Below are 16905 nucleotides of genomic sequence, written 5' to 3' on the forward strand. Positions count from 1 at the left end.
CTATCTTCGGACAAAATAAACACCTCAGAAACATAAACAAAGATGTTTATTGCAAATAAAAAATCATATTCACATCATTAAATCTTATGAAATATAAAGAGGTCGTTTTGCAAGTTGTCAAGCATCCATGAACACAAGAGCTGCCATTTTCATCAGAACAGCTGCCTGGGACATGCATATATTTATCTGAATGTGGCCAGCCAAATCTCTATCTCTCTTTCTAGAAAGATCTTTATTTGACTGGTGACATCTTTCTGACATTTTCACAGTTTCATTTTCTCCCAATCTGGCAGTAGAGGGTCATAGAAAACACCAAACCAAGAATCTGGAAAACAAAGATATTTCTGGTATTACTTGGCAATTCTGGAAATCCCAGGATAAAACTGATACGCAATGGGAATATTTTGTTCGCAAATATCTTGGATTTACATGCAGGATAAATCTGCTATGATGAAGACTTTTTCCAATGTGCCTCTTACAGAATACAGACATTTTAATGAAGTCAGTATATACCACAGGTAAGACTGCAGATACCATGGAGAAGTTACATTTGTTTAAAAGATGGATTGCCTTTGTGCATGAGAACCCCTGTAGCTCTATGTGTTTAAAATGCAGTTGTTAGCTGTAGTGAAACAGCAATTACAGAGAAGTTAAAGAAATTTGTACAAAAATTGAGCATTTTATTTTCTGATAAACTTAGAGGAATGTTCACTGTGTATTCTAAGGATTGTCTCCCTTTCGAATCTCTCTTATTTTCCACTATCACTCTCTTCTGTGTAAACATATGTGTGAAGTGTATGTATACAGGTATACATATACATCTGTATACTGTATACAGGTATACATCTATAAACCTACCTCACTGTTTTGAGTTGCAAATGATCATGCAACAAATATTTTATATTTATCAGTAATGCACTTAGGATAGAAACAATAGTGAGTTCACTGAAGAAGCTGTTACAAGAAATAGAAAATTCAGTAGAGTCACCTTCTGTATTGGGAATTACTGTGTACAATTCCATGACTCTTGGCAGACAGCTGGTGAGATAGATCAGAAAGCTTCCTTCAGAATTTAAAGTTAACCAGTCTGTGAAGGTGCTCCACAAAAATGGAAAGCGCCCAACACCTTTGAAACCAGGAACACTGACATACTTTATTTACTTAAGGAAGAGATAGAGAGGAGCATATATAGCACAGAGATACAGCTAAGACAAAGGGATGGACCCACACCTGGAGTAAACTGACAAGGCTTCCCTGACATACCATGTCCACATTTTCACTTGCGTCCAAATGAAATTGGGCCCTTCTTATCTGTATAATTTTCACTAGAAGGATGAGCTGTGGACCCTTCTTATCTGTATAATTTTCACTAGAAGGATGAGCTGAAAGCAGTAACAGTTCACAATTGGCATAATGAAGCAGAGGGGGGAAAAGCACCTTTTTTTAACTGGGATTTCCTAGAGCAGAGAGGTGGTTAAGCAAGTGGCCTTTGATTTGCAATTGCTTGAGCTAATGTGGAAACGCTAAATGTTTATCAAGTGTAAATTGCCATCTGACAATTTGTGCTGAGTCTCATATTGTTTATTCATGTTGTTTTCTAATCCTTTTATGACTGAGAGAGGCAGCCAGCACAGAAAATGCCAGCTGGAGAACAGGAAAGAATGATGGCCAATGAACTAAAAGGCTACAACTCACATAGCTGCAGTAACTAGAGCAAAGTGACTTATAATTTGCTTTAGGGATACAGATGCAATTTTACACTTAAATTATATTTTAAGGCCATCTAATATCAGTGTATTTCACGTATTTTTCCTTCAAAGTAAACATATGGGTGAGAGACCTGACCACCCACATATAGCCCTTTAAATACCAGAAAGCCTGTGCTGAGTAAGAAGTTGGTGGCCTGTCCTCTTCCAGTGTTGCAGATACATAATTCTTCCCCACTTACTACTGTTTTCCTAGAAACACAGTTTTGAGTTGGGGCTCTTTCCCACTCTTCTACCATGAGGAGAAATCCTCTGCCAATGATGTTAAGAAGCTTTTGCTTTGAGTAATAGACTGAACTTTTCACAGCAATCTTTTTCAGTTCTGTTTTTCCCTCAAACATCCACTGGTGGAGAGTGACGGTCGAGGAAAACCAAGGAGAAAGAGTGAAAAGAAAAAAAAAAAGACTGAAGAAAGCATCATGATGAAATCCCCTGTTTCTTTATAATTTTCTCTTATTCAAATCAAAATCAAGTGACTGACTGGATAGCCTCAGTTATTTTCCTCCTCTCTTCAGAGAAAATCTTGCATGTTATTCTTCAGTGTATGGTGAGGAAATTGAAAGAAACAGTCCACATACTCTGTGTTTTTCTATACACAGGAATATATGGAGCATCACACGTGCACTCAGACACATTAATGCGTCATCTTGAGGCGTAAAATTTTAATGCATCAGAATTATAATTTTGTACCAAAATTTATTAATGATAAAATTATGTACGCTAGAGGCTAGATTTTCTTAGGAGATTAATTTTTCCTCAAGAAAAGATGAGAAAGAAGAGGAAAATCTGGCTGTTCTGCCTCATGTCTCCCAACACTGTGTATTCGCACACATCTCTGTACACAGGGCTCAGTGTCAAGGCACAGCCTGGCTTCAGAACTGGCAATTTTTTTGAAGGAAATATCCTATGTGATATACTTATATGAGCAGCAGGGTGGTCTGATCTCACCTGAAGTTTGCAGCTCAACAACCATATACTTTAATGAAATATGTTTATATGAATAACAGTAATGTTATAGCTAAGGTGAGAGGTGGTTTTCCCTTGTCTATTAATTGAGCAAGCCATGTGTTTTAATCCCATTCCCAATGTATTTCCAAGTAGAACATACTGCTTGTCAGCTACTAAGTATTTTAACAGTGTACAGTGGTACCTCAACAACAGCCAGTCCAAAGGCGATCCCCATAATTATGACCAGATGGTTTTTAATTTGTTGCATAATCAGTTCTCCACAAGACTGAAAAAGAAAACAAAATTATTAATTATAGGTAAGCAATATTATCTTATGGTTATATAAGAATGCATCTTCTAAAATAACTCTCAAACTCTCTCCTCTTTAGCTCTGTGCTAAAAAAAGGCTATTTAAATTTACTCTGGCTTGTTGCTAATGAACACAAAACACACAACTATGTGTACCTTATTCTCTGCAGAAACCTTTGCCTTTCCAAGTATGAAGATTTAGTAGCTGACCATGAAAGGTTACTATTTTAAAGGAAGACATACAGCTGTAATGCCTAATGTTTGCATTAACACGGAAAGAAGTGTTTGTTCTTACTTTCATTTGGTAATTATTTGCTACTAGGAAAGAGTCAATGCAGCCAGCCATGACCAGGTCTGAAAGGGAGCTTGTTTCCCACCAATCTAATCTTTGGATTTGAGACTTCAAGGTTTATTATTACACTTGGCATTAACTAAAAATATTTGGTTATAAAACCTAGCTTCAAAATTAATTTTGTCATGTGTTTGATGGTGTTTGGATGGGGCTGGAAGGAAGAGAATAATCAGTATGGCTTCATGAGGGGAAAGTCCTGCTTGTTGAAATTGATTCCTTCTATGACAGAGTAGCCCACCTAACTGATCTTGGAAAGCCAGTAGATGTAAACCTTTTGGACTTCAGCAAAGATTTTGGCGATGTCTCTCACAGTATCCTTCTGGACAAAATGTCCAGCATACAGCCATGTTATGCCATAGGTGAGCAACTGGCTCATGGGTCAGCACACTTATAATAAGTGAGGTAACATCAGTCTGGAGTCTGGTTAGTAGTGGGATTCTGCAGGGCTCCATCTGCAGTCCAATTCTCTTCAACATGTTCCTCAACAATTTGAATGCAGGACTCGAAGGAATAGTAAGGACGTTTGCCAACAACACTAAACTAGGAGGAGCTGTTGACTTCCTTGAGGGAAGAGAGGCCCTAGAGAGAGAGATCAACACAACAGTGAGATGGGCAATCACCAATTATATGAACAAGGTCAACCGCCAGATTTTGCAACCATGGTTATGTTGGGGTTTGACTGGGGAACAAGGGGCTGGAGAGTAGCCCAACAGAAAGGGGCTTGGGGTCCTGCTCCATGGCAAGTTGAACATGAGCCAGCAGCGCCCTGGCATCCAGGAGGGCCAACCCTGTCCTAGGGGACATCACCAGCTGGGCAAGGGACTGGATTGTCCCACTGTGCTCTGCACTGGTGTGGCCTCACCTTGAGTGCTGGGGGCAGTTTTGGGCACCTTAATATATGAAAGATATAAAGCTACTAGAGATTGTCCAAAGTAGGGCTGTGTGAAGGGCCTTTAGAGGAAGCCATATGAAGAGTGGCTGAGGACACTTGCTCTATTCAACCTAGAGAAGAAGAAACTGAGGTGAGACCTCATTTGGGTCTTCAACATCCTAATGACAGGGAGCAGAGGGGTAGATACTGATTTCTTCACTCTCATGAACAGTGAAAGCACTGAAGGAAATCTCATTAAGCTGAGTCAGGGGTGATTTAGCTTGGATATCAGGAAAAGGTTCTTCACCCAGAGGGTGTCTGGGCACTAGAATAGGCTCCCCAGGCAGTGGTGACAGCACCAAACCTGACAGAGTTCAAAAAGCATTTGGACAATGCTCTTATGCACATGATGTGATTCTTGGGGCTGTTATGTGCAGGGCAAGGAATTGGATTTGATGATCCTGATGGGTCCTTTCCAGCCCAGCACATTCTATGATTCTACAGCTGAAGTTCTGTGCAGAGCTACTCTCCTTTTAGATATTTGCATACATCTGTTCTTACAGTGATTACATCTTCTCTAGGCACTGACAATCCTCCTTCTGCAAACAGGGGGGAAAGCCAAGTACAGCTTAAATACATCCAAATTATATTACTGTTACAACTCTACAACTGTCTTCCCCCCAAATATAGTTGTATTCTTTCACCATATATCCTCTCTCACAATAAACACATGGGTCTTCTAGTTCTTCTAAAAATCTCTCAGTTAAGCTGACTCATAACTGCACTGAATTTCAAATATTTTTTCCCATATCAGAAGAGTTGGATGTCTCTACTACATCTCACATCACCATGAAATCTGTGTGTTCATATGAGCAAAATCTTGCACCTGCAGTAATTTCACAGATGACTTCTCATGTGTCCCTTGAGGGCTTGCCTGAGGCCAAAAAGACATTAAAATGTGGCCAAAACAGCCTCTTTGCATGCATCTTATTTCCAGATTGGGTTCTGGTATCTTCTACTTAACCAGATTGTTTCCTTGCTTTAAAATAGTATTTGCTTCTGTGGGACTGCACAGGGAGGAAATTACTGCTCAGGCAGGACCTGATTAAGGAGCGGTGTAATTAGAAAATTATACAACCAGAATGGACATTTGCTAAAATCCGCTTGTTGCTAGGTGCATACTGGCAAAATTTGCACCACCAGCCTTCTAAAAGTTCAATTACTTTGTGTTATTCAATTATTTTGTGCATTTCTTTTAACTTTTTTCATATCTATAGATCCAGATTTCCTCATAAGGAGACAAGCAAACCATGAAATTGATTCTTTGAGATCTCTACTGTCTATGAGATGGTACTCTTGTGAGTGTGCTTTGTTTTCACCTATCACCAGAGACTTTGCCTTATTACATTAATTAAGATTTTCAAAAGGCTGTAGTTGTAGGAAATCACTCTTTGAATATTCTGCCATGAATCCCACAATATGTAAGTAAGGTTTCTTTCCAGCAGATCCTGCAAAGTGAGTATGGGTTTTTTATTAAAGGATTATAAAACCCCAAAGGTCTTGCATTTAATTGTTTGATTTTCAATATACTTTAGCATTTTGAATGTCTCTAAGTGAACATATCTACTTCCACAATGAGCCTGGATGGGAGCATAGCCTTCTGAGAGAAGAACAAGAGCCAAAGGGTAGCTGGTGTGCAGCTCTGACCCATGGTTATATCCTGACGCCAAAGTCAATAATTTTCATCAACAGTAACCATGCAGATTGCTAAGGGCCTAAACTGAAGACATCTCAGGAAGAGGAAGGAGCAGAGTTATGAAAAGTCATTTCTTAACAGGTGGTGTGGGGGTAATTCTGGCTAAGAAAGAGAAAGCAAAACTTTGCCTTTTCAGAAAGATACAGAACTCCTGACTAGACCAGTCACCAGAGATAACCTTGGGTTAAAACTTGGCTCTTTGGAAAGAATGAACATTTTTCTCACTTTTCTATAAATGTATCTGTTTTTATAGTTCATGCAGACTTCTGATGGCTTCTCTAGTTCACACTGACAGATGTCTTTTTGTTTGTCAAAATTTTCTCCCCAGTCTTCAGGTCCATTCTGCAATCCACAACATTGGTACTGCAAGAAAGGAGTAAATGCAGAGAAGAGTTTAAAAACATGTGATTTTCAGTTAAAAGAGAGTAGGTGAGGGAGCTGACAGGAACAACAAAAACCAAATTTTATTTCACTTTTTTCAATGTGAAAATTGGTATACCAAATTTTCAATACCAAATCGGTATGTCTCAAATACCCTTTGCTTATATAACATTTATAAGAAGGTAAGTGCGTGCATTAAAAAAAAAAAAAAAAAAAAAAAAAAGAGAGATAGGAGAAAAAAGACCAGAATTTCAGTATAAAATGCTCAAAAAACATTAACATACTATTAAGCTAGTAATTATCAGTGCCAGAATGAAACTAGAACACAAGTATAGTATTTTTTAAAAATCAAGCCTTCTTTTTCTAGCTTGTACTTGCAGAAGGTAAGTTGCCAGCTCCAGTGACATCCACATTTCACATCTTGAAAAGCTGAGCTGGAAATGTAAAATGCAGGCACATACAACTTTGAAATCTAGAAAAATAACCTCTTTGAATGATGGTTATCTCTTTAAATTAGACATGGACTGAGGAGACCAGGGCTCCATTTGGAGTTTGTGAAACCTAGACCAGGTGCAGTTCCACTTCATGTTCCATTATATTCAAGCCACTAAAGCTCAGAGCTGCAAACTTGCGTTTGAGGTCCTCCCTCTATTAAAAAGCAGCTGGAATTGTTCACATAATTTTGTATAAAAGCAAAGGCTGTGGGTCATAATACAGCAATCCTGCTACATTTAAAAATTAATGCAGTAATTATGGGATTTTTCATTTTGCTCATCTCTCCAGAGGGCTTATTATATCAGAAGAAATAAATTGTCTCAGAAGCAGAGGACAAGGCTGGAGATGGAATGGGGAAGGAAAAATGGAAGTAACATAAGACACCTAAATATTGTTCCTTGTTTGGTTTTCTTTCATACGGCAGTCTTTAAAAACATAAAAAATTAAGTCGATCTATAAAAGTAATCACCCATTAGGGACTAAAAAACCAGAACAGCAGGCATTCTGTCAATGTACAGACCCAGGTACCTGTGGGAGGGGAAGGGATGAATGCTGTCGATGTCATCAATGAGATTCCAGGGTATTCTCTGTGAGATACCCAGGAGCAAGCTCACACTGACCATCCACCATCTGGGGTCTTGCAGGATGGAGGCACCAGTAAAAGTGCAAACACAATAAAAACAAACTTCTCATCATATTTTCTTCCCTCTTCTAACACATTAAAGCATGGTATTTAATGACTTCATAGCAGTAGGATATTCCAAATTAAATACACTCCTCTCCTGATGTTTTCCTAATCCCTGGGGTAAACTTTCCTTAAAAGTACTGGAGAGTTATTATTTGGGATATGGTGAAGGATCAATGTTCCTTCAGAAAGGAAAGCTGTAAGAAAGGGCAGTGCAGACCTCTCCTGAAAGAGTTTAGCTAACTGTCAGTCTTACTTGCATATGGTGTGTCCTTGCTCTTATATATATTGCTCTTATAGACAGCCCTATTGCACAAAGAAATCATCACAGGAAGACCCTGTCCTATCAAGGGAACAAAAATCCCTTCTGTGGTGTTTCAACTTGCCTTTAAGTCAGACCCTTTCCCACCCCTAGGGAACAAAACTCAAATCTACAGCAGAGTAGTCATAAAATGAAGCGAAGAGAGATGCCAAAGATGAGACAGATAACAAACGCTTCATTTTTTTACTGTATAATTACCTTTTTCTCCAGCTTCTGGAACTCTTCCTGATATTCTTTATATTCTCCTGTAGTACTTTGCAGTGCATGCACACTTTCATTTAGGGTATAGTTAAAAATTTTTTCAACCTGCAAGGTAAAATATATTACTAATTTTTTGAGAAGAAACAAAACTATTTGAAGACATCAATGAAAATATAGAATAATACTGTACCTGAGGTTTGTACACTGCTCCTAAAACACCTCCTGTGACCTGAAGAATCAGTATCAGAAGCAGTGCAATGAAAAACTGGGAAAAAAATCAAAAGGGGTAGAAAATTATATTACTTTTGATCAAGGTGATAGAATTTAAGTTAACATTTCTCTTTCATGTGCTTGAATAAGCATGTAGGTAGATTGATTTTCCAGTCAGAGCTGCTCCAACTATTTCTTCTTTGATTATAAGAGAAGTGGTGCTCAAGACAGACCATGCTCAGCTGGTGATCAAAACAAGGCACACACCAGAACAGTGTCATGATAAAAGAGAGAGCTGGGCAGAAGGACAGGGAAGACATTCTAGGTGGACCAGCAAAGAGAGCAACTGGGAATTTAGAAAATTAAATAGGATAGGTAATGGGTGAAAGCCAATAGAGGGAACTTTGATGACGCCTGGATGGAAAAAAAGCTGGTGTCATGCCCAAGTTTCTCTGGACCCTGTCTTCTTGCTGATGAGACCAACCACCATTTTTACCACAACAGAATTCAGAAGGGGCCGAAACTCAAGGTGAGCAAAGAAAACACAGGATTATTATCATGTTTTTAGTTCAATTAAAAGGTTCCCATCCTCATTTGATACTACTTGCAAGGGCTCTATCCATCATATGTAGCTGTGGCCTGTTAAAGGCAGACAAACTCTTTTCTTTCCTACCAACATCAGCATGCACCGGCTCTCCTTTACAGCGCCGCAACACCCGAGGAACCCAAGGATCATGATGATGGCACCCACGGCAATTAGTAGATTAACTCCTGCAAGAATGCTGCTGTCTACCCCCTGAAAAGAAAGAGGAAAAACAATCTTTCAGCTACAAGAAGGTCCTCCTAAAAGCATCTGGATTCGCCCAAACTATTCTAATAGGGAAAAACATGGAAAAGTCTATGAGTTGCATGCTTCCACATTTTTCTCTCTAACACTAAAATCATTAACAAAAGCATAATTGTTTTTCATTAGAGGTGAGAGACACATTTTCGAACAGAAATCTGAGTGCATCTGCATGAAACTACAATAATAACACTAGCAGATACTTCTCATAATCACATATCTCTGCTTGTAGCAATCATTTTATCTGACTATCTGCACCATGATGTTTAATCTTAACGTCATAAAATGCATTCCTCTTCACCCACACAAACCACCTCACCAAAACATAGAAAATTTGTGGAAATTAAGATGGGAAATTAATGTGTATGCAGTAGTTTCCACATTTTACGTGGTGCTGGAGTGACTGCATGCACTTACCTGCTGAGCACCGCTAACACGTATCCATATAGAGATTCCTAAAATAATGCAACCACACACCTGTGGGAGAAAATAAAGACAAGTTAGAAAGGTCAGCAACTTTTTTACTAACATTCAGTATCCAAATTGCACCATATGCTGTCCAAACTTCTGAAATCATTTGTTTGGCAAAGCAAAAGAAACATGAATTGCTGGAGCAGAGATTATTGATTCATTTCCAGGAAAATTCGTAAGTGTAGTTAAATCTTCAGGTATGCACCAAATCCCTGATGTTTCCACCCCAGAGGACTATGCATTTACATGATGATTTATACATGTGTTTGGGAAGCACACAGAAATTCCGTCAGATGAGAGAGAAATATAAATTGCTATTGCATGTATAAAATGTGCCTGTAAAGAATGTTGTTTCTTGAATAATGGAAACATGAGATTTGATAAGGGATATTTGTGTATCTGCTGTTTCTAGCCTTATTCAGGACACATATCTGGAGACATTCTGTATGGTAAATCTAACAGGAAAAGTTCTAAATAAATTCTTTTTGCTGTTTCAAAAGCAGCAATATCTGGCCATCTCCAATCCTTAGAACAGGTCTCATAGAATGCCTAGAGTAATTGCAGCCATTATAATTTTACAGAAAACAGACAAGTACAACTTGGTCTTGTACATAGGAATGCTTGACCTGCATGACTTTCCTTAAGATGTTGAAGTCAGGGAAGATGAATCACAGGTCCAGATACATTCCTTCATTTCTAGTTGTGCTCCTATTTCATAGATCATTGAGATACCATTCCTACTCTATTCCTAACCTTGTTGTTGATGAATCTTACACAGAATTTTATCTTTATTAACTGTTCACATAGGTAACCAAGAGACTACTCTGGTGTAAGGATTGTGCCTACTGAGATGACTGGAAGGAAAGAGACATCACTGAGGACCAGGGACTAGTCAGATTTATAATTATCTGCCATTAATACTCCAGTCATAAATGGCCCCGAAATGTTGTTATGAATTTCCCTTGAAGACTGGAACTATTGAAATTAAAATGGGGAGTTTTTTACATGGTTTAGATATTTTTTCTTTAAAAAATTTTCACAACAGAAGTTTTCATATAATATCTGGCATCAAAGGCATTAATGACCTTAGCAGATCATTGAATATGGAATAGGGTCATCACTCAGACATGGGTACCACACATTTTCCTGCTCTAAGTAAAGCTCCTATATGTATATTTTAAACATGAAAAAGGAAGTTGTACAATCAATGACAACTATAACATGTTTTCAAATTTAACTACAACTCCCCACTGAAACCTTTTGAATCCTGCTGAATTTGCCTACAAACTGATGGTATCATATGACTGTACATTTCAGTCTTGTTCAGCAGCATTGTGATGTGGCTATTCATTAAGTAACCTGGGCTTGCTAATGTGAAAGTTTCCACTGAAGCATCTATTGTTACAAATCCGAAGAGAGTTTGTCACACAGTCTTTTTAGCTACACAGGACCTCCCATTAAAATACAGCAGAGTAGTAGAAGCAAATTTAGCTAAATGTACAGGAGCTCATCAATCAAATGGGAATGCTACAATATTTCCTTGACATAAAGATAGAAACATCATTTATAAATTGAAATTCTACTAAGATGTGCACATATTTTAATTTTTAAAATAGAGTTGTTTTAGGTTGATAAAAAATGCTCAATTTCAGTAAAATCTTAATGGTTTCTTTCTAGTTATTTCCATAATATACAAAGTGTACAAAAAACACATAAAGAAAAGTTTTGTAATAGCCAATAAAAATGGTCTGTTCCCAAAGAGTCCAAGATGAACATGTCAAGTTTGCTGCAATACTCCATCTTAAATTTTCTTAAAATAAATTTTCAAGTAAATAAACTCATTCCAGTAAATTTCATTTTTAATGAACTGCTAGTGTTTTCTGATGGAATAAAATGAGCTTCTTTGAAAATGTCTTCACCCATTTTCCCAAAATTAGATGGCTATCATATTTTTGCTGTAATCCTTGACGAAGAATCTGTAATCTTATCTCAGTCCCATAACAACAGTACTGCTGTCCCTCAAATTTAGTTAGTCCTTCTCAAGCTTTCAATTATGGTATGAGGAAGAAATACAGCCTCGTTGGTTAAATCAGTATCACCTCAGATGAGCCTGACATAGTGCTGAACCAATAGTATATTAAGATTCTGAAATTCTCATACACACAAATACCAAATTTGTGGGGAATTTCCTCCACTGGCACACCCTTTTCAAACATTCAGTTCAAGGATATCAGGAGGAACCTTTACAAAGTTGCTTCTGTTAAAGAAAATATTTGACTGGAATACTTCCTTGAGACCCCTGAAATTACAGCTCTAGACAGGTCCTGCTGGCTCAGCAAAACTGCTAAGCTTGTGATGATGCTTCAGGGACTCAGATGCTCACATCAAGGTTCAGGGAAGGGGCCACTTTGTAGATGGGCCTGCAAGTCTATTATTAAACACCAGATCAAAGATGCTTTGTCACTAACCATGTTGCTTTAAACAGGCATCAGACATCAGTATTCAGTGAAAAAATTAGATAATTCTACAATTTTGCATGATGTGGAGTAGTAGAAGTTGACACAATGAGGCCAGCAGGTGAGACGGGATATCCTGCAAACTCCAAAGAAGGGAAAGAAGAAAATCTGACGCGTATTAGGCTTAATGCACAAAACTGACAAGGATTTATATAAGGACTCCATATTTTAGAAACTCATAATTTTAGAAACTCCATATAGGCACCCAGTTCCAATGCACAGATCTCCAAAACCATGCATCAGTCTGCTGTTTTTCACCAATAGGGAAGATGAAAAACTCTATTTGTGTGCTGGAGCCCAGCATGGGGCTCATGGGCATATAGATGCCAAGGAGACACATGTCATGAAGTGAAGCCATAGTCAATTTGCAGAGCTATCTTAGACTGTTCCAGGGCTTACACAGTGTGATGCTACATGAGCTGCTTAGAAAAAATCATCAGAAGGCTAGAGAGACCATTCCTGAGTCTTCTAAGAGAGGACACTCCCTCAGAGATTGCAAAGGGTGTAAAATGAAAGAACACCAGGTAAATACACAACCCTCATTCTTATCTATTTAGGTTAAAGTCACCTTAATTTCCCAGTATCAGTAATTTTCCACTTGTCAACTGCCTTGAGTACTAGAGAGAGCAGCTGTGGGATGAGTGGCTGTAAAGTCATCTCTGCTCCCTTGACCTTACTGTTGAAGTTTAGTGATTTCCATGACTTAGAGACAGGAATGAGAATAAAAAAAATCAGTTTCATTCTATTTCTGTCAGCCCATATATCTGATCTTCCTAATCTTGATCATGCTAAAATAAACATCTGCCTAAAAACAATTAACTCTACTGCATTCCTGTCCACATGCACAGTGAATGCTCTCAGCATTTTCTTCCTCAGAACACAGTGTGGGTTTTTTAACTTTGGTATAAAGATAGGAAGTTTTTTTCACACATGCTTGTTCCAAGACTCCCCCAGGATCTCACCCCTTTTTTCTCCCTAGGAAATCCATACTGTCCCTGGAGGCATAGGACACTAGTCCAATGTTTATTCTAGAAGTAGTTTGGAGCTTCTCTAATGCTAGTCCATGTTTTAGCTCACAGTAAACACAGATGAATGTGAACAGGTGTGCTGGTTTTGACTGGGATAATTTTCTTCACAGTGGCTGGTATAGGGCTGCGTTTTGGATTTGTGCGGAATACAGGGTTGATTATATAGAGAAGTTTTTGTTATTGCTGAGCAGGGCCTACATCAAATTTTCTTTCTCCTTTCACATTGCTACTCTGGTGAGGAGACTGAGGGTGCATGGGAGGTTCGGAGGAGACACAGCCAGGACAGGTGACCCCAGCTGACCAAAGGGATGTTCCAGACCATTTGAAATCATGCTCAGTAGATAAAGCTGGCAAACAGAAGGAGGATAGACATTTGGAGTGATGGTATTTGTGTTCACAAATAAATACTTCATGTAATGAGGCCCTGTCCCCATGGAGATGGCTGAACACCTGCCTGTCCATGTGGAGCAGGAAATTAACTATTTGTTTTGCTTTGCTTACATATATGGCTTTTGCTTTCCCTGTTAAACTGTCTATATATCAAGTCAAGAATTTTCCAGCTTTTATGCCTTCAATTCTCTCTCCAATCCTGCTGGTGGGGGAGTGAGTGAGTGTCTGCATGGTACTTGATTGCTGGTTGGGGTCAAACCAGAAAATCAGGAAAAAGCTTCCTGAGGAATAGGAAGTCAAATTCAGAAACTTACGGATTCTTGTAAGTACTGTTGCATAAAAACTTCAACACAAATGTCAAAAATCTTCAATCTGCCTTCATTAAACTGAATGAAGAAACTGGGGGAGGCAGTCCAAACCATCACTGGTCTGTCAGGAATTTCTTTGGGAGGTCCATAAGCAGTCAAAGCATTTGGGCTAGCCACAGGGTTTCCAAGGCTACTGTTTGTGGTCCCTTTTGAATGGTATCACCTTTTCACTTGAAAAAAATCCCTTGAGGCAAAGCCCATAATATGGCTAGTAGTTCCACTTCTGGTTTCAGTGAACCCCTGGTGAACCTGACAAAGCTCGGTCAGGAAATCTGACAGTGAGGTTGAACCATGAGAGAGCTGTTCTTTAACTCAAACCTTTCCAGAGCTTTCAGGACCTGAAATTCTTGCAACCCAGCTGAGATGTGATAAATAGACAAATACAGTTCAAATAACACCCAGAAACCTGCCTGCTGATCTGTGCTGTATTGGCCTTGGTGGTACTGCCAGCACATACATTCTTAGAAACATTTACTGCCCACCATCAGAAACTAATTATGCACTAAATGTAAAGCAAAGAACAACAATGAAGGATATGAAAACCATTTATCAATTAGGAGGCTAAAACTTCAAGTAAATTTTCCATATTTTCTGTTGCAACTCCATTTTCAGGATCTTGCATGCAAATAGAAGCAATAAAAGAAGATAATTGTGCACTATTATTGGAGAGTCTGTTATCTTCTGACTGAGATGAGTGATGCCCCCTGACATGAGGGGCACAAGAACAGGGAGACAGATTTGTAGCTTGTCTACTTTTAAATGCAGAGGGAAAGGTGTTTAGATGGGAAAAAGACAAAGGGAAGGGCAAAAGTTAAATATATTCTCCCCTCCCTGATTTAGAATCATCCTCTGGTTCCACTTATGCTCCATTTTCTTTACAATTCCTCTAACTGCAGCTTTCAGATAATGGAGAACACATTTCCTACATCATTAATAACAGTTTAAACACTAACTTACCCAAAATAAAAAGTTGAAGATGAACATGGAGTACTTCATGCATCTGCTTACACCCGCCATTTTCAACAAGCTGAGACAAAAACGAGTGCTGCAAAAGAAGCTTTCCTAAGAGTTTGACCTCGATATAAAAGTTGTTCTTGTGTCTTCAGAAAACCTCTCAAAGCGCATCAAATACACCGTGCTCTGCTCCTGAGAGCAAATGTTACAACCAAGTCATCCGCAGTTGCTTAAATAGTTTCTTTATCACAGGTAAATATTAACCAAGCATTAGGGAAGCACTACCAGTAGTTATCACCAAGTCTCCAGGTTCTTACTGTGTCTTGTGATTTGTACGTCTCTTTAATAATTCTATGACTTCTCCTACGCCTCAAAAGTAAATAAGGAAGTAGAAGTTAGTTTTGAGAGGTGAGCATAAAAATATTTTACAGACCTGCTTTTAAGAGGAAGTTGAAATTATTGCATTTCTTAATGCTTTACGTTGCAGGGTTTACTCTTTCACTGCCTAGAGTTTACTGCCAGCATTCATTCAGTTTTGTTCACACTTCCACTTCAGAAGTTGAACCAGCATGAAGGGATGAGTCTGCCTTATCCCAGGAGAGGAGGGGTAAGGAATCTGCTGACGTTTTCTCCCTCCGAGTGTCTGCTTCAGATCCTTTTCCTCTTCCTAAGCAAGTCAGGACCTCAGAAACTTGAGCATTGTGCTGCACAAAAGTCCTACCGTGCAGGTTTCCAGAAGCAGTTTATACCCCAGCACAGCAACCCTAGTTCTGGCACTAGGTGCAGGATACCTCTCAGCAATAGGAGCTAGACTCATTCCAGAAAGCAAGGCAATAAGCCTATTTCATTTGGTTTGGGCTTTGTCTTGTTTGTTTTCTTCTGTGTCCCTCTAACTAGGAATCCTGAGGCAAAAATATATATATTTTTGCTGTTTTTTTCTATCAGCCTGTTTTCCGAAGAAGCCCCATACAGCAGTGCTTGTAGGAATAAGGGTCAGACATAGGTTTCTTTGAGTTTGTCATTAAAATAAAGAAGTTTTAATTTTGAGAGTGAACACAGAGTGAGAAATTAAGGAAACACTAATCTGAACTAGTGTATGTAGTCCACTTGGCCCAAATCCAGTTTTTAGTCTTCAATGTCAATTCCTGTTCCTCAGTTCTGATCTCTGTATTTGAAAAAAAAAAGGGAAGTGTCAGTATATAGTGCATCTATAGATGGTGACTAGAATATGTAACTTAGAATCTGGCTTTTGTAGGATCCACAAAAAACCCATCAGTACTCTACATTTAAAATAATTCCCTTCAGCTGCTCTCTTAACTAGCTTTCCCATTTTCAGGAGTGGAGCTATACCTGCCTTTGACTTCCTGTGCTCCTTTCTAGGATAATACTCTTTGTTATAATTCTAGGATCAACTGTCTGACTACCTTATTTTAAATATTCACCCTAAATCTGAGAATGTTCCTAAAAGTAATTGCACTCATGAAGTACAGATTTTATAAGGATTGGGAGAAACAACTGTGTAGTATGGTTTCAATCTAACACACTCCACAAAGAAGTAAATTGAGAAATGTGGGTGTCTTTATGGAGGGATGCCATAGCCACAGATGAATCATGAGAAAAGTTTAAATGGTCATATAAAAATGTATGAAAAGGACAATGAAGGGCAGTAAGGGAATTACAGATGATACAGGATTTGAAAAGATAAATCTGCAATCAGACCATACAATTGCAGTAAAGTAAGTTTATTATAAGTGGAGTTTGGAAATTGCATTATGTACCAAAAACTACACTGTTGTAAAGCTTCACACAGAGCAGATACGATTAAGGAAGTCTTGAGCTGTAGCACTGTTGTCTATGAGATGCTTAGCCCACACATTCAGTCAGACATGTCTGAGGGAAAAAGTGCTAAGGAAATAATAATATAGGAAGTAAGCATGAGCATTCACACTGGCTCTTCAAAACAGGACAGTGTGCAAGGACCTTTGATGTGCAAATGCCTAGAACTTCTGCTGTTTTCTTGGTTTCAGTTTTGGTGGCT

At 38.6% G+C, this 16905-nt stretch overlaps 1 protein-coding gene across 1 annotated transcript; it reads right to left on the reverse strand.

The window, feature by feature from the left end:
• Positions 1–271: 271 nt before the first annotated feature.
• Positions 272–14930, reverse strand: TSPAN8 (tetraspanin 8). The gene is made up of 8 exons (XM_021528985.1): positions 14871–14930; positions 9558–9617; positions 8970–9092; positions 8277–8351; positions 8084–8191; positions 6228–6365; positions 2917–3000; positions 272–325 (listed from the first exon to the last, which is right to left on the reverse strand). The coding sequence occupies exons 1-8, from the start codon at positions 14928–14930 to the stop codon at positions 272–274; spliced, it is 702 nt and encodes a 233-aa protein (XP_021384660.1).
• Positions 14931–16905: the final 1975 nt, after the last annotated feature.

This window comes from Lonchura striata, chromosome 5 (assembly GCF_046129695.1).
Source record: "Lonchura striata isolate bLonStr1 chromosome 5, bLonStr1.mat, whole genome shotgun sequence".
Lineage (NCBI taxonomy): Eukaryota > Metazoa > Chordata > Aves > Passeriformes > Estrildidae > Lonchura > Lonchura striata.

Bases quoted from the DNA above. Each gene is read 5' to 3' on its own strand.
- TSPAN8 (XM_021528985.1), bottom strand. From the start codon at position 14,930: ATGGCGGGTGTAAGCAGATGCATGAAGTACTCCATGTTCATCTTCAAC. The intron at 8,352-8,969 runs GTAGGAAAGAAA...TTTTTTTCCCAG, and splicing joins GCCGGTGCATGCTGATGTTG to TTTTTCATTGCACTGCTTCT. The intron at 3,001-6,227 runs GTGAGAAAAATG...TTTCTTTTTCAG, and splicing joins ACAGATACATTTATAGAAAA to TCTTGTGGAGAACTGATTAT.